The 19014-nt window shown below is 39.9% G+C and overlaps 1 protein-coding gene across 7 annotated transcripts in view; it reads right to left on the bottom strand.

Annotated features, from left to right (window-relative positions):
- The window catches only part of MAPKAP1 (MAPK associated protein 1), a 267937-nt gene that overhangs the window by 243857 nt on the left and 5066 nt on the right, over positions 1–19014 (bottom strand). The window contains exon 1 of one of the 7 annotated variants that reach the window (XM_037745935.1): positions 13388–13507. The exons of 5 other annotated variants lie outside the window; for them this stretch is intronic. In XM_037745935.1, coding sequence (XP_037601863.1) covers positions 13388–13441 — 54 coding nt within the window. In that variant the 5' untranslated portion in view covers positions 13442–13507. Of the gene's footprint in view, positions 1–6565; positions 6587–13387; positions 13508–19014 lie in introns of those variants that run through there. One more of the 7 variants, XM_037745936.1, reaches the window with a different exon arrangement.

Here is a 19014-nt window from a genome sequence, read left to right as displayed (position 1 = left end):
CAAATCTTATTCTTATAAGTCCAGGCTGAAGTATCTCATCCTTGGCAAACCCTTCTACATTACGCAGAGCCCAAACTACTTTAAAGGCACTTTATTTCTACCATCATTACAGTGAGTTATATGAATTTTCAAGGAACCAACAATTTTACATTTTTGACCCAATTCTAGATTCACGACTATGGTTACTTCATTAAGGTATAAATCTCTCCCCAAATCATCTGTGAAGCTGCTAAACGTCCCATCAACAGTAATGTAATGGTTCTAAAGTAATGGTTCTCAAATGGAAGCCAGTTTTTCTCCCCGGGAGACATTCAAGCAATCAATATCTGGAGATAGTTCCGGTTGTTACAGCTAGGGATGGATGCTATTAGTAGCCAGTGGGTAGATGCCAGTGACGCCAGTAAACATGGTACAGTGCACAAGGCAGCACCCATAACAAAAAATTATACCTCCCCAAATATCAATATGAATAATGCCAAGGTTGAAAAACCCCACAATAATGTGTGGTTTGAAGCCACTAAATTTGTGGTAATTTTCAACTCCCTCGAAACTGTTTTGTTTGTTCTGAAACTAAACTATAGAATTTTGCTACTAAAATCTATGCTCAAACCTTCTAAGGGCTAAAAAAGTTCAACTCTGTTTTCTGAATGTTTAATCTACCTTAAGGAGAGCCAAGGTCCAAGCAACTACAATAAAGACAAGCTGCATTCCCCAAGACTTACCCCTCAGTCTGAGAACCCTTTTCACCCTTCTTCCCCTGACTACCTCCTATTATTCAAAGTCCAGCTCAATGGTAGCCTCAACCTCCTGAGCTCCGGCAATCCTCCCACCTTGGCCTCTCAGGTAGCTAGAACTACAGGCATGCACTGCCATGCCTGGCTAATTTTTTGCGGAGACAGGGTCTCACCATGTTGCCCAGGCTGGTCTTGAATTCCTGGATTCGAGCGTTGGGATTAGAGATGTGAGCCACTGCACCCATTCTGCTCCCTTCATGTTCCCATTTCACTGCACTTAGTTCCCAGTTCTACCAAATAATTAATCTGACACATTGCCTGTTAGTAAGGCATTAAGTGTTTGTTGATTTCATTCATTCAACAAATAGTTACTGAATGCCTACTGTTTGCCAACACTGTTCTAGATGCAGAAAACACAGCAGACAAGGCAAAGTCCTACCCTCATGGCAGGACAAAGAAGTAAATTATACAGTGAGTTAGAAGTGCTATGAAGAAAAATAGCACAGGGAAAGAGAAATGGATAATGCTGGGTGGAGCCGAGGGTTGCAACAATAAATAAGATAATCAAGGGAGGCATTCCTTAACACCTGAAGGAGGTAAAAGAACAAGTCATGTAGACACTCCAGGGAATAGGTCTGCCAAGCAGAGGGGAACATGCCTCATAATGTTCAAGGAGTGGCAAGGAGTCCACCAAGGAGCAAGTAGTAGACAACAAAATGTGGAAGAGTGGGGCAAGTCTGCAGGGCCTTGCTGGCCATCCTAAGGCCTTCAGCTTTTACTCCAAGTGAAATGAGGAGTCACTAGAGGAGCGTGAAGAGAACAGTAACATGATCTATATCACATTTAAAAGGATCTCCCTGGTTGCTACGTTAAGGAATGGACAAATTAATGAATAAACAAAAGATCATAAACTAATCACATTAGGATTTCTTTTAAAATAATCTATTTATATGTTGGTTTTCTATTCTAAACTTCTAAACTCTCAAGGACACTATCTTATTCATCACTATAATGCCAGTTTCTAGTAGATGTGGATGGCATTCAATAAGAGCTCATGGTGGCTGGGTGTGGTGGCTCACACTTGTAATCCCAGCACTTTGGGAGGCTGAGGTATGTGGATCACCGGAGGTCAGGAGTTCAAGACCAGCCTCGCCAATATGGTGGAACCCTGTTTCACTAAACATAAAAAAATTAGCTGGGCGTGGTGGCACACATCTATAATTCCAGCTACCCAGTAGGCTGAGGCACAAGATCACTTGAACCAGGGAGGCAGAGGTAGCACTGAGCCAAGATCATGCCACTGCACTCCAGCCTAGGCAACAAAGCGAGGCTCCATCTCGAACAACAACAAAAAATCTCATTGTGAAATGAATAGACAACTCCAAGGGGCTGTCCCATGAGTTTCCCAAAAAGGGCCCCTCATCCATGGTGCTGGTTTAATAGATAGGTCTCCCATTATAGTCTAAGATGTATTTTCCTTCTATCAGCTCCTCAGTGTTTGAAGTTTGCTTACAAGTAGAAGAATTCAAGAGAGTAATGTTTCCATTTACCTGGCCTTCAGGGTAACCACACATCAATTAAAAAAAGCAACACACTTTACTGCAAGAATCACTCAGGAAACCTAAATTCCAGGGACCGAATTACACGGCCTTGGACAATTCACTTCTTGAAACCTCATCTGTTCTTACATCTGTTAAATAGCATGACTGAACTATACGTAGGGCCTTTCAGCTCTTAAATTCCATTCCAGCCACTTGTGTGGAGGAGGAGGATGTGATTGGGAGAAGTTTATCCTGGAGCCCATCTAAAAGGTTTTGGGTGTTGTTGCTTCACACGGTTTTCCTTCCATGACCAGAATTTCATTGCATGTTTTACCTCTACCATACCTGTGCCATAGTTCAGACTCTTAAGAGGTACAAGGAATCTCTTTTTTGGCAAAGAATTGTAATAGTATCAAGATGTTGCCAGCATACTCTCTACAAAGGTAAACTACGTTGACTGATTTGAATAGGCATTATTGCCATCTGTTTTTTTTTTTTTCTTTTTATCGAGACAGAGTCTTGCTGTGTTGTCCAGGCTGGAGTGCAGGAGCACGACCTCAGTTCACTGCAACCTCCACCTCCTGGGTTCAAGCGATTTTCCTGCCTCAGCCTCCCAAGTAGTTGGGAGAACAGGCGCATGCTATCATGCCCAGCTAGTTTTGTATTTTTAGTAGAGAAAGGATTTCACCATGTCGGCCAGGCTGGTCTGGAACTCCTGACCTCAGGTGATCCACCCACCTCGGCCTCCCACAGTGCTGAGATTATAGGCCTGAGCCACTGTGCCCAGCCCATTTTTTGTTTTGAAATCCTAGTATGTTTAGAAACTGGTTCCAATAACTACAAGAGTTAAATTTGATAAACAATACAGTTATCTTTAGAGTGTTATAAAAGAAACTTTCAGTTGGTAAATAGTATAAAAGAGAGAGAAAAAAGAAACTAATATTAACAGAAAATAAAAGCATGATTATAAAAATGCACAGTGGGTTGCCACATCTACAAGTCCAGGTTGTTGTCACAGAGTATGGATTAGTGATATTTGCTATGGATTAGTTGGCAGTTGTCACTGTTAAAGAGATTAGCTTTGGGATGACTTTAGGAGAGTCAGAACTTCTGACTGTATTTCCTCTACAGTGAAACAGCCATAATATATGTCCTATTACCCACTTCACAGCGATGCTGATATAAAACAAAATAGAGGCTAGGTATAGTGGCTCATGCCTATAAATCCCAGCATTTTGAGAGGCAGAGATAGGAGAATCACTTGAGGCCAGGAGTTTGAGACCAGCCTGGGCAACAGAGCAAGACCCTGTCTCTAAAAAAAAAAAAAAAAAAAAAATTAAAATTAAGCGTGGGGGGGCACATGCTTGTAGTCCCATCTACTCAGGAGGCCGAGATGCAAGATCACTTGAGCCCAGGAGTTCAAGGTTACACTGAGCATGACTAAGCCACTGCACTTCAGCCCAGGCAACAGAGTGAGACCCTGTCTTAAAAACTTTTTTTAAAAAAAATTTACAGAAAGTTAAAAAGTACTATATAAATCTAAGATGTATATTACTGACTTTTCCTATTCTAGCTATATCTTTTTGGAAGGAAAATAAATAAGCTGTCAACTATCAAACTCATTAATTCAACTCCTAATGAATAGAAGGCAGCAATGAGACAATCTAAACCAGCAAATAATCCTCAAACTACTTCTATGTGACTTTGAATGGTGCTTTGTATTTTCACTTGAATAGCACTTTCATAATCTCAATAAATGATAATTGCTATTATTAACAAAACTGTGTTAATTTTGCTAGGTATTTTCTCAGAACCTTCTAGACTATCTCTTTTTTTTTTTTTTTTTTTTTNTGATAATAATGTAATTAGTTACTACCATCTATAATTACTATTTAGTGGGTGGTTCCAAAATACTTGAAATATTTATTTTGGGGTATTTATTTATTTTTTTGAGATGGAGTTTTGCTGTCGCCCAGGCTAGAGTGCAATGGTGCAATCTTGGCTCACTGCAACCTCTGCCTCCCAGGTTCAAGCAATTCTCCTACTTTTACCTCCTAAGTAGCTGGGATTACAGGTGCCTGCAAACACACCCTACTAATTTTGTATTTTTAGTACAAACAGGGTTTCACCATATTGGCCAAGCTGGTCTCAAATTCTTGAACTCAGGTGATCTGCTCGCCTCAGCCTCTCAACATGCTGTGATTACAGGCACAAACCACCATGCCCAGCTAGACCGCCTCGTTTTTTAAATCACCACGGTGTACCAAACATGAGGATAATGCAACAGAACTGGCTTCATTCTGCTTATGATACTATAGAGTGGGACTGTTTCACAACATTCAATTTAAATCTAATAATCAAGTCTCAGCCCAGGCACAGTGGCTCACGCCTATAATCTCAGCACTTTGGGAGGCAGAGGTAGGCGGATTGCTTGAGCTCACAAGTTCAAGACCAGCCTGGGCAACATGGAAAAACCCCATCTCTACAAAAAAAATACAAAAATTAGCCAACCGTAAGACCCTCATCTCTTAAAAACAAAATAAAGGCACTTTTGCCATTCACAAAACTATGAGATAGCTTCTATTATTCTTCATGTTCTATAAATCAGTAAACTTAGGCACAAACTTGCTCAAGGCCACACCTGGGTCCAGAATCTTGCTCCAAATCATGACAATATGCTGTCTCACATTTCCAGCTTAAGCTCACTTCATCTTAATCTTACTCCACTCCTTACACAAAAGTCTAGGTATGGGTACAGAGACTTATCAGTTCATTCAATAAGCATGAATACCTACTACATGCTGAGAGTTAGGTGTATAAAGTACTAGTCATGGTCCCTATTCCCAAGAGGCTTGCAGTCAAACAAGGGGATAGTGACAAGTATACAAATGGCCACAATAAAGAACGGGAGCAGACCAGGCATGGTGTCTCACACCTGTAATCCCAGCACTTTGGGAGGCCAAGGCGGACAGATCACCTGACGTCAGAAGTTAGAGACCAGCCTGGCCAACATGGTGAAACCCTACCTCTACTAAAAAAATAAAATAAAATTAGTCGGGCATTGTGGTGGGCGACTATAATCCCAGCTACTCAGGAGGCTGAGGCAAGAGAATTGCTTGAACCCAAAAGGCAGAGGTTGCAGTGAACCTACATCAGGCCATTGTATTCTAGCCTGGACTACAAGAGCAAAACTCCATCTCAAAAATATGATGTACTATGGAAACACAAAGAAAAAATACCTAAATGAGACTGGACACTCAGACAAGGCTTCACAGAGAAGACTAAAATCACAGTAATGGAAATGGTCATTTCCAACTTAGTTACCTTAATAGTAAAAAAAAAAGAGAGAACTAGCAATTAAATAATCTATAATGCTGGCTCCTTGATCAGAAATTTCAGAAAGGCTTAAAACATCAGGCCATGTGTGAGTTATGGCAGAAGCAAAGAAAAGTATCCTTTGCAGTGGGGAAGCCAAGGGAAGGCAGAAGTTGAGAAAGGGTGGGCAGCAGAGGCTGACAGCAATCTTCGGACTGGCTGGCTTCAAACGTGGACCTGGCCACTCATGGTTGGACCTTGAGACAGTAACAACTTCTGTGTCTCCATTTCCTCATCTGTAAATGAGACTAAGTTCAGTGCCTACCTAATAGGATTGTTGTGAGGACTGAATGAATGAATACATGCTACATGCTTCAGTGCCTGACCCATGGTAAGCACAATTACAACTGTTCACTATTATTATTATTGCTATTATTCCCTGGTCTAAAATGAATATTCAGAGATGACAAATTGTAAGAGTAGAAGCCGGGGGCAAAAGGCAACATTCGAGGTTGGAGACACAGCATGAGACAAGGCACTGAAGCAAGAAACAGCAGAACAACATGTATTTAGTAACTAAAATTACATGGAGTTCAAAGTTGCTGACTAGCTTATAGAGAGACTGCTCTGACAGCTGTATAGATCGATGTGACGGATAAAATAGAAGACTAGTTACAAAGCTGTGACTGCAGCCCAGAGATGATAAAATCTGAAGGCAGTAGAAGATGGTTATACGAATTCAAGAAACAGTCACAAAATGAGAGATAAAAACTGGTAAACCTGGTGACTGAGTGGATGTGGAGGATTAAGAAGGGAAAAGTGTATGACTTGCATGATAGTGCCAACAAATAAAACCATAAACTCTAAAGCAGAAACAGATTATCAGGTAGTAGGGATATGAGGAGTTATGTTTCAGACACAATGAGCTTCCGATGTCTATGGATTACCCAAACAGAGATCCATCAAAACACAAACCTGAGAGCCCAGGAGAAAGGTCTGGGCGGACTTGGGAGACATCAACAAGTAGTGACAGGTAAATCCAAAGATGTGAATTTTGCCCAGGGAAAATACGTAAGAAGAATAGTAACCTGGGGATAAAACCAAGGAAGAGCAATAGTTAAAGGGTCGCCTGAAGAAAAAAGAAAACAAAAGCTGAAAAAAAAAAGTCAATCTTTGGCTAGATCCTAAAGCTAGCTATCCATGCTGTATAAATTCATGAATTTATAAGCTATTACTTTCTTCACTGGCTTTCCCCTTCACCTCGCATTTCCTAGTAAGAAGTTCCACTGCTGGCCTGTAAAGTCCTTGAGAGGAAAGGGCATTTGACTTCCTATCACTAATGCCCAATATATATGGCCTGGTACACATATGCTAGTAGAATGAACCTGGCTGAACAGAGAAAAATCGATAATTACCTGCCTATTTAAACAAAAGGCTTGTGGAATTCCTAGAGCCTAGAGTTGCTTCCAGCCCAGAGCAGAGCCTGAGGAGACTACACGCTGAAAGGAGGCTGACCTTATACATTGTTGGAGAAAATGTAAAATAATGCAGCTGCTTTGGAAAACAGCTTGGCAGTTTCTCAAAATGTTAAACAAAGCATTACCATGACCCAGCAACTCCATTCCTAGGAATATACCCAAGAAAACTAAAAACATATGTTCACATGAAAATTTGTATACAAATGTTCACAGTAGTATTCATAATAACCAAAAGGTAGAAATAACCCAAATGTCCATCAACTGATGAACAGACAAACAAAATGTGGTATAGATATACAATGGAATATTATTTGGCAATAAAAAGGAATGAAGTACTGATCCATGCTACAACATAGATGAAACCTTGAAAGCATTATACTACATCAAAGGCCACAAACTGTGTAATTCCTTGTAGATGAAAGGTTCAGAATAGGCAAATCCATAGAGACAAAGTAGATTAATGGTTGCCAGCAGCAGGAGGAGGAAAAGTGAGAAGTTGACTGCTAATGAATATGAGATTTCTTTTTGAAGTGACAAAAATGTTCTGGAATTAGTTAATAGTGACAGTTATACAACTTTGTGAATATCCTAAGAACCATTAAATTGTACATTTTAGAGAGGTTAATTTTATAGTATGCAAATTATATCTTTTTTTTTTTTTTAAAGGGTATAGAAACCCAGGAAGACGAGAATCTATGCTACATCCTAGATCTCTTCTAATTCAAGTGATTCCAACACTAGGATACCAACAAAGTACCTACTAAGCAGATTCGGCCACAGTAAACCATAAACATTTAATTTGTAATATAGGCTGATTACATCAAATAGACATCAGATTCCTCAAATTCCTCAAACTCCAAAATGGGAGTTTCCAAGTCTTTTCCTCTGGAGAAAAGAGAACTGTTATATACCTTAGTGACCTTTCTAAAGGTAGCTAATCTACATTTCTAATTGAAGGAGATTAATCCTAGTACCAGAAATCCAAGGAGAACTGCAGGCTTTGCTGAAGCAAATCCCCATGCACTGGAGCAGCTTCTCCTACCAGAGCACCAGACAACATTCAAATCCACACCAGGGGATTGGCCGAGAAGCCACTGCTAACAATGCCTCTGTCAACAGCCTACTGAGCTACTAGTACTTGGAGAGTAATTCTCTTCACTTTGGAATAAACAAGCTGAAGGAAATAAAACAAGAAAGGCAACATGGCATGGCAGAAAACACAAAGACTTTGGAGAGCTGGGTGTGCACCATATTCCACCACTTGCTAAGAAAATTGGGAAGGTCACAATTTCTCTGAACCTCAGTGTTTCTCATTACCTCACAAAGCTACTGCTCCACAGTAGGGCCCAAAAGTGACACTCAAATGTTTGTATCCTTCCCAATTCACATAAAAGAAAACTCGTAGCTAGTACTATACATTTTGGGGTCTTATTTGGAAAATAAGACTCATGGACCCATTGTCTACGATATACTTAAACACATATTCTCAAACTTAAATAAAATTTAAAAACATACAGAATGTCCAAACCAGGATCCTTGACTCCCTTCTATAAAGCCCAGAGCCATTTAATCACCCATCCTCTGCATCCTAACTCATCTCTCCTTAGATTTCACCCACTTCTCTTCATCCCAATAACCTAATTCAGCTGGGTACAGTGGCTCATGCCTGTAATCCCAGTGCTTTGGAGGGTCAAGGCAGAGGGATCACTTGAGACCAGGAGTTCAAGAGCAGCTTGGGCAATTGTGCCTATCAAAAAAAGTTTTTAATTAACTGGGAGTGGTGGCATGTGCCTGTAGTCCAAGGTACTCAGGAGGCTGAAGTGAGAGGATTGCTGGAGGCCAGGAAGTCAAGGCTACAGTGGGCTGGGATCACACCACCATGTTTTAGCCTGGGTGAGAGAGAACCTGTCTCTAAACAGAAACCTAATCCAAGTCACCATGTCTCACACCTAGGCTACCGCAATTGTCTCCTAACTTGTCTTAAAATCTTTCAATGACTCCCAACTCCTTAACATGATGAAACCTTTCCTATATCTGTAGCCCCATCTCACACGTGTCCCATCAGTTCTTTCCACTCCAGTCTCAGTGAACTTTGTTTTCTTCTCAAGTTTTGAAAATACACTTCTTCTCTGTCTTGTCACCTGGCTTAGACTTCCCTTTTTCTTTCACACTTATCACAATTTAGGTATCACCTGCCCCGGAAAGATTTGACTTTATCAAGTCCATACTCACCTTGACTCTCATTACTATAATGCTTCAAGCTTAGGTTCTGCTGCTCCATCTATGCTGTCCTTTCCCTTTCTAGAATGCAAGTTCATGAGAGCAGGGACTGTGTCTGTAGATTTCATTAGTCAATTCCCACACAAATGACTGTGACTAATATAGATTCAGTATATACTGACTGAATAAATGAATGATTACAACTAAGCAAAATGCTAAACTAATGGAAGCTTGTGTGTGTGTGTGTGTGTGTGTGTGTGTGTGTGTGTGGTTTGTTTGGTTTTTTTTGAGACAGTCTCACTCTGTGCCCAGGTTGGAATGCAGTGGCACAATCTCAGACCACTGCACCCTCTGCCTCTCAGGTGTTCAAATGATTCTCCTGACTTAGCCTCCCAAGTAGCTAGGATTACAGGCACACATCACCACAGCCCAGCTAATTTTTGAATTTTTAGTAGAGATGGGTTTTCACCATGTTGGCCAGGCTGGTTTCCAACTTCTGACCTCTGGTGATCCAACTGCCTTGGCCTTCCAAAGTGCTGGATTACAGGCATGAGCCATCATGCCCAGCCTTATTTTCTTTTTTCTTTTTTGAGATGAAGTCTGTCTCTGTCACCCAGGCTAGAGTGCAGTGGCAGGATCTCAGCTCACTGCAACCTCTGCCTCCCGGATTCAAGGGATTCTCCTGCCTCGGCCTCCTGAGTTGCTGGGATTACAGGCATGCACCACCACACCCAGCTAATTTTTGTGTTTTTAGTAGAGATGGGGTTTCACCATGTTGGCCAGGCTGGTTTTGAACTCCTGACCTCAAGTGATCCATCCATCTCAGCCTCCCAAAGTGCTGGAATTACAGGCATGAGTCACCATGCTCGGCCTATTTTCTTAACATAAAAATATATTTGGCCAGACATGGTGGCTCACACCTATAATCTCAGCACTTTGGGAGGCGGAGGAGGAAGATCACTTGAGCCCAGGAGTTCAAGACCAGCCTGAGCAATATAGCAAGACCCCTTCTCTATTATTTTTATTTAATTTTTTTTAATTAAAAAAAAAATGTTCAGGTCAGGGGCGGTGGCTCATGCTTGTAATCCCAGCACCTTGGGAGGCCGAGGTGGGGAGATCACCTGAGGTCAGGAGTTCAAGACCAGCCTGGTCAACATGGTGAAACTCTATCTCTACTAAAATACAAAAATTAGCCAGGCATGGAGGCACACACCTGTAATCCCAGCTACTTGGGAGGCTGAGGCAGGAGAATTGCTTGAAGCCAGGAGGCTGAGGTTTCAGTGAGCCAAGATGGTGCCATTGCACTCCAGCCTGGGAAACAGAGAAAGACTCCATTTCAAAAAAATAATACTTTTTTTAAAATTACAGCTAAAAAACAAATGCAATTCTTCATAACTGTAGGGAAGAAGGACTTAAAGCACACATGCATTTACTACAATTTGAATGCTAATACCAATACGAACAAAAGAAGCTAAACTACTACCTCAGTGGGAATGGTGCTCTTAACATTGTTCTGCAACTCTTAATTTCCTTAACGAAAAAAGGCAGAAAACTATGCATAATGCAAATTACAAACACTACAGAGAAAATATATAGAAATCATTTTTCCCATGCCCCTCTCTCCCAAAAGAACATTAGGCACACTTTATAGAAACTGTGCTTACTCCAAATAGCTCACCAAGTGAAGGTTATTGTAAAATACTTCAAATTCCATAAGTACTCAGCACTGCAAAGACTGTGGGAAGAGAATGTTCCAAGCACAGACTAATGGACAGAAGGTACAAATGAAATAAACCCTGAAGCATGACTATCTAAGGAAGTCTAAAATGAAGACTGAATATATTTGTTCTGAAGTTATTAACCAAGCTTCAGTTTCTTAAATACATTCAAAACATTTAACATATCCTCAGAAGTCCCAAGGATAAATGGCAGAGGTCTGTCATTGAAGACAATTAAAATAATTTCCTTTGCCTCGTTTAGGATACATAAATCTCTATCATGGTTCAGACTTAAGTTTTTATATTTTGAATTTTTTAATACCAACAATGTGAATTCTTATTGTGTTTGATGCCTGTGTTAACAATAATACAAGTTATACCAACTTGGAATTTTTATTTTAATTTTGGGGATGTGTCCATATTTTAACTCAGCAACTTTAATCCAGTGATCAAAGCTTCTTTAGCTTGTAAACTGTTTCTCAGGTAAACTGAATTGCCGCATACCAGCATCTTAAGCAAATAAATAAGTACAAAACAGGCAGAGATTATAAATTAGAGCAGACAAATCTGTGTCTCGCCCCATGCCGGTAAAGAGCATTCTATCAATATAGTGAAATGCTAATCTCCTAATTAACAACCTAATTAGGTAATTATGGCTTTGCAGAGGGATGCCGAAATGAAATATGACAACATGGTCACCTCTTTATATGGCACCTGTGGGCCTTTTCAGCTGTCATTGCAAAGAGTGTAATATCAATTTGAACAGATGACAAAGTGCTGTCATTTTTCATTCTGATAATATACAGAATGCTTTGGACAGAAGTAGTTTACAAAAGAAACATCTTGCCTGATATTTTCCTAATTTAAATATGCTCAAATACTTTGGTAATTTTTTTGCATGTTTTTTATATTGTACGTAAGAGAATTAGTATGCACATTTGAAAAAACACAAATCTAACTGGCCATCACACTTAACTGTATACACTGAAACTAATTTTTTTTTTTTGAGACAGAGTTTTGCTCTTGTTGCCCAGGCTGTAGTGCAATAGCACGACCTCGGCTCACCATAACCTCTGCCTCCCGAGTTCAAGCGATTCTCCTGCCTCAGCCTCCCGAGTAGCTGGGATTACAGGCATGTGCCACCACGCCTGGCTAATTTTGTATTTTTAGTAGAGATGGGGTTTCTCCATGTTGGTCACGCTGGTCTCAAACTCCTGACCTCAGGTGATCTGACTGCCTCAGCCTCCAAAAGTGCTGGGATTACAGGCGTAAATCACCGCACCCGGTCTGAAGCTACTTCAATTATAAAGTACATGATAATTCAAAAAGAGAAAAGGCAACAATTCATCATAATATTTTAACACTCATATTTTTACTAACTACTGCTATCAGAAAAATTAAAATCCAAACAAATTTAATCTTCAGTCTTTTTCTCACACACACACACACACACAAAAGTGAGACAGAGATTCACATTTGTTAAATTAAAACAGACCAGGTCTGGCTAGGTGCAGTAATTCACGCCTATACTCCCAACACTTTGGGAGGCCCAGACAGGCAGATTCCTTGAGCTTAGGAGTTCAAGACCAGCCTGGGCAACATGATAAAATCCCATCCATACTAAAAATACAAAATATAGTTGGGCATGGTAGTGCCTCTAGCCCCACCTACTCGGGAGGTTAAGGTGGGAGGATCGTTCGAGTCCAGGAAGTTGAGGCTGCAGTGATCATGCCACTACACTCCAGCCTGGGCAACAGATGGAAAACTCTGTCTCAAGGAAACAAACAACAAAACACCAAAAATAAAACAACAACAACAAAACAAAAAAAATCAAACCTAGCCTGAAAAATCCCTGAGCAGACAAAACTAGTTAGTCTTATAAATTACCTTAACCTTGCTGGATTTGCAAACATAAGCAAAACTTAACTTGAGGTATGTCTTATAAATGCACATATAAAAAAAAAAAGAACTTAAGCTTAGCTAGTCAGAAGCAGCCAACAAACTTATAATTATATAACTGTGGACTTTCCAATGGTAGAGATCAACTGTATAACCAATCAAATCTTTCCTCTGTTTTAATTCCACAATCTTCCTACAAAAGCCTCCCCGCTTACTTTCCCTCAATGGAGACCCTGAATCACTTCTGATTTGAAGCTGCCCAATTCATGAATTGCCATTTGTGCAAATAAACTCTTAAAAAAAAAAAAAAGCCTCAGTTTACCTTTTTAACACACTTATAATTTTCCATACCAAAAAATCACTTCCCAATATATAAGCATTCAACTCACAATCACTATCTACCAAAGGCCAGCCTCAACTCCACAGAGATGGGAGTGGACTTCCTCTAAAAGTAAACACAGGGATATCACAGGCCTACTCACTGTCCCTGTGGCCACTGAAGCGGTGAGGTAGCACTGGGACAATGATACCACCATTATGAATACAACTCTTCTTCCAGAATACTGTGTAAATAGGACTTTTTGGGGGAAAAGAAGACTTCCCTGGAAATAGTAACATCATTAATGTCAGGACATATGAAACCATGATATGAGTGCAAAATAAGTAAGGTGAAAACTAACTTGAAAACACAATCCATTTATAACTTCACAATCACCTGCATTAGTGAAAACGCTATTGGTTAAAATAATGGTTACTGGCTCCACTCATATTTGTTAATATCAATTTTAAACTATGATTTCTTTAAAAATAATTAAAAAGAACATTTCTAAAACTGAGAAAAATATAAAGTCCTATAATCTCACCACCTATTTCTTTGTATACATGTTTGACATAATTGGGATCACACTTTACAGTCATACCCTTTTTTCACTTATTATATGGTGAGCATATTAGTATGTCACTAAAATTCTGAAACATCTAAGATGACTGCATATTATTTCCATTCTATCAATTTTCCATTTCTCTAATTTTTATTGAACATTAAGGTTCTAATTTTTGCTATAATACTGCTGCAGTGAACATCTTTGAACATGAATATCTTTCAATGTCTCTGATTTATTAAAGATTCCTAGAAATGGAATTACAAGCTCAAAAGGCATGCATGACTTTTTTAAAAAGATGTGATAAATACTGCCAAAGTGCTTTCCAGAAAAGTTTTACTAATTTACATTCCTACTAACAATATGAGTGGCCATCTTACCACTAATCTTTTTTTTAGACAGAGTTTTGCTCTTGTTGCCCAGGCTGGAGGTGCAATGGCACGATCTCGGCACACTGCAACCTCAGCCTCTGCCTCTTGGGTTTAGGCTATTCTCCTGCCTCAGCCTTCTGAGTAAGCTGGGATTACAGGCATGAGCCACCGTGCCCAGTACAAAGCTTTACTATCAATGAGTATTAGGGTTTTTATTAAATCCTTAAACTTCATGTTATAACATCATTCCTGTAATCAAACACTCTCACAATATAATTAATAACAGCTTTCTATAAACATTAAGTTTAAATGAATAAGGCAAAGGGCCATAGTCAATGACAGTCCCAAGACAGGGCCAGTCTCAATATTCAAATCTAGAGCAGCATGGAAAAGTGGTTAAAAAAAAAAAAAACTAACAGTGCTTTTGATTGCTCTGAGTCAAAACAAAGGTGAAGTCCTAGTTTTGCCATTATTGGTAGGTTCCATGCTCATGCGCGTGCATGCACGCGTGCTCTCTCAATCTCTCTCTCTCTCTCTCTCTCTCTCTATATTTATATATTTTTTTTTTTTTTTTTTTTTTTTTTTGAGATGGAGTTTCGCTCTTGTTGCCCAGTCTGGGGGCTCACTGCAACCTCTGCCTCCCAGGTTCAAGTGATTCTCCTGCCTCAGCCTCCCAAGTAGCTGGGACTACAGGCACGTGCCACCACACCCAGCTAATTTTTGTGTTTTTAGTAGAGACCAGGTTTCGCCAATTGGCCAGACTGGTCTCAAAGTCCTGACCTCGGGTGATCCACCCACCCCAGCCTCCCAAAGTGCTGGGATTACAGGTGTGAGCCACAGCACTAACCCTGGTAGCTCTATATTTTTATTTTTATTAATAATTATATTACTTCTCTAAGCTTCAGCTTTGGCATTTGTAAAATGGGGACAGGGATAACATAATATCCCTTTTCTAACAAAGGGCAGTTGTAGGCACAAAAAAGATAATATAGGCCAGGCATGGGGGCTCATGCCTATAATCCCAGCACTTTGGGAGGCCGAGGCGGGCGGATCACGAGGTCGGGAGTTTGAGACCAGCCTGACCCAACATAGTGAAACCCTGTTTCTACTAAAAATACAAAAAATTAGCCAGGCATGGTGGCACGTGCCTGTAATTCCACCTACCCAGGAGGCTGAGGCAGGAGAATTGCTTGAACCCAGGAGGTGGAGGTTGCAATGAGCTGAGATCACGCCATTGCAATCCAGCCTGGGCAAAAGAGTGAGACTCCATTTAAAAAAAAAAAAAGGATAATATAAACACTTGGAAGTGCTTCTTGTTACTCAGCAGATCAATTCATGTAATAGCTTAAAAACAGCATCCTGACGTCCCTCTCTCAATACAGCAGGTAGGTGCACTAATTTACAAAACACGCCCCCAAATTAACAAATTTCATGATCCAGACATAAAAATGAGTCTCATTCTTTCACAACCACTCCATCTAATCATTGCTTATTACATTATATTAACAGCTCGAATGTCTTATGCCCTGAATGCTGGTAGAGGTTGGGTATCCCTCATCTAAAAGGCTTGGGATCAGAAGTGTTTCAGATTTTGAATTTTCTTTGAATTTCGGAATATTTTTATAAATATCATGAGCTATCTTGGGGATGAGACCCAAGTCTAAATAAGCAATTCACTTATGTTTCACATACACTTCACTCACATAGCCTGAAGGCAATTTTATATACTTTTGGTGTTTTTTTCTTTTTTGAAGCAGGGTATCCCTCTGTCATCCAGGCTGGAGTGTAGGACCGCAATCATGGCTGGCTATAGTCTTGACCGCTTCCTCCCAGGCCCCTCCAGGCTCAAACAATTGTCCTGCCTTGGCCTCCCAAGTAGTTGGGGCTCTTTACACACACCACTATGCCAAGCTAACTGTTTTAATTCTTTTAATTAATTATTTTTGAGACTAAGTCTCACTCTGTCGCCAGACTGGAGTGCACTGGCACAATCTCAACTCACTGCGACCTCTGCCTCCCAGATACAAGCGATTCTCCTGCCTCAGCCTCCTGAGTAGCTGAGACTACAGGTGCATGCTACCACGCCCAGCTAATTTTTGTATTTTTAGTAGAGACGGGGTTTCACCATGTTGGCCTGGATGGTCTCAATCTCTTGACCTCGTGATCTGTCCACCTTGGCCTCCCCAGCCAGTTGTTTTGATTTTTAGTAGAGACGAAGTCTTTCCTAAATTCAAGTGATCCTCCCACCTTGGCCTCCCAGGATTACAGGTTATGAGCCACCTCACCCAGCCAATATTTTTAATAATTCTACGCATGAAATAAAGTTTTAACTGCAACCTGTATGAGATCAGGTGTAAAATTTTCTACTTGTGGCATCATATCGATTCAAAACGTTTTGAATTTTGAAGCATTTTGGATTTTGAAACTTTTTTTTTTTTTTTTTTTTTTTTTTTTTTTTAAAGACAGCCTTGCTCTGTTGCCCAGGCTAGAGTACAGTAGTGCGATCACAGTTCACTGCAGCCTCAACCCCTGGGCTCAAGCAATCCTCCCACCTTAGGCTGGAACTACAGGTGTGCACCAACATGCCTGGCTAATTTTTTAGTTTTTTTATAGAGACAGGGTCTCATTATTTTGCCCAGGCTGGTCTTGAACTCCCAAGCTCAAGCATTTCGTCCATCTTGGCCTCTGAAAGTGCTGGGATTACAGGTATGAGCCACCAAAACATGGCCCAGATTTTGAGTATTCTGAGTAGGGATGCTCAACCTGGACCTGCATCTCTCCAGAAGCATCAGAGTACTTACTAGGGACTTACATACATTGTTTCATTTAGTCCTCACCAAGGACTACGCGGGATTGGCATTACTGTCCCCATTTTGCAGACTGTCCAGCTTACAGAGTTAATCATGGACAAACCCAAAATTTTGAATGACTGCTCAGGATTTATTCTCCTTATTTTTATATTCTATGTTATTTCCTTACACAATAGAGTATGAATGAAAACAATAATCATGGACAAACCCAATAATCAAATCCAAGTGGGTCTGCCCAAAACCCCATGTCACACTGCTTTAAGACTGAAGTCTGCACTTCAGTTCTTCGTTAGTCTCCTTTATGTCAGTAACTAAAGTTCAGATTAAATATTTGCTCTATTTTCAAAAGAAAACCATTCCTTCAAACAATTTTCTACCAATTTCTCTGCTGAAATGGTACTCATTTATAACATAGTACCTTAAAATGAGTCCATAGGGAACTGAAAACTGTTATTTTCTTGAAGTTTTACACATTCAGTACACTTTGCATCAGTAATAAAAGTATATTCATAAAAGTATACCCAAGTATAGGATATTACGACTCTAACACTGCATATATTTAGGCATAAATGTGACATAATATTCCACTTATTTCACAAGCAATTACTATAACTTAATTCCAATAGTTATTCTAATACCTTCTTGTTCTTTCTAGAATTTCAGGTTTGTTTTTTAAGTGGTTTCTCCCATTTTTCTCACTTTCAATTACATAAAACTGTATTCTACTTTCAGTCCAAATTTTGTGTTGCCTATATTAAATCCATTTTCCCAATATATCTAGACTGCTGCCAACTAGAGTTAATAAATTTTGAATGACTGCTCAGGATTTATTCTCCTTATTTTTATATTCTATGTTATTTCCTTACACAATAGAGTATGAATGAAAACAAGTATCTAGAAAACCAATATTTCTTCAATTTTCACCTTGTGGAAGCTGGGTATTAAAATAAAAATAAATTAAACTCTTAGGCTGGGAACTCCCTGGCCATATTTTTCTCACCGTGCTGGGCGTCTCCATGTCCCTTTCAATCTCGAGTATATATGGTCAATAGGCACTGCAAGCATTGCAGGAGCACCTGGCCCATCAAGGGCCTTTCCCTGAGGAAATAATGAATAAAGAACAGGCAAAGGGCTGAGTAGTGGTTCCTGACCTGCCAGCAAGAGAGGAGGGGCAACATTCTAGATTTGAGTCATCTCCACTGGAGTCTGCCAGTAATCAGTTGTGTGACTTTAAACATATCAATTAGAAACAGAAAGCTTGGCATCCTGAAAAGACTTCAGCAAGACTAGAATATCACTCCTCATTATTTATCCAAAAAGGAAAAAAGATCCAAGTGTTTGTAAGTGACGTGACCAAAATCCAAAGGCTGTTAGTGGTATCAGCATGTTTAGGATGCAGGTCCCTCTCTAGTCCACTGCACTTTCTACTAAGCTGTGTTTCACTGGGTGCCAATTTCTTCATCTCAAGAGGTAACTACCCCTTTTGTAATACTACCTATCTCACAGGACTAAAGAAAATAAGGTATACAAGACCATTTAACAAATTTACAATACCACTTCACAGTATTGTGGAGAGGGCAAGAGACAAGAAATCTGGTAGCGTTTAAAGTGCTAAGAGCACAAAACAGATGTCTTGTAAGGTCATCTTGCCAGCCAAATCCACAGTTTAGCCTGATTATACAATAAAAGCATTCACCTTGCCACTTTCCAAAAGAGTGGTTAAATATCAGTGGAAGCTACAATGCTCCCTCACACTGGCAATTTACCATGAGATTTCTAATCAATAATCAAAACACTGTATTGTACTTCCTCCTCTGAACAGCAAGTACCAAAATTTCAGCAGCCAGATATGTTGAAGTTCACAATCAGGCAGCCTAGAATTACACACAGACTGCAAATATGTTTTGATCAACGTCATTTTTTAATGGCAAAATTTTAAGCTAACTACATTAAAATGTACCATATGCAGTGGCTCACACCTGTAGTCCCAACAATTTGGGAAGCTGTGGCAGCATGGCAAGAGGATTTTTTTTTTTTTTTTTTTTTT

Source organism: Cebus imitator, unplaced genomic scaffold (assembly GCF_001604975.1).
Source record: "Cebus imitator isolate Cc_AM_T3 unplaced genomic scaffold, Cebus_imitator-1.0 Scaffold216, whole genome shotgun sequence".
NCBI classification, from domain to species: Eukaryota; Metazoa; Chordata; class Mammalia; order Primates; family Cebidae; genus Cebus; species Cebus imitator.
Note: the sequence above shows the minus strand (reverse complement) of the source record. Positions and strands in the feature narration are given on the sequence as shown.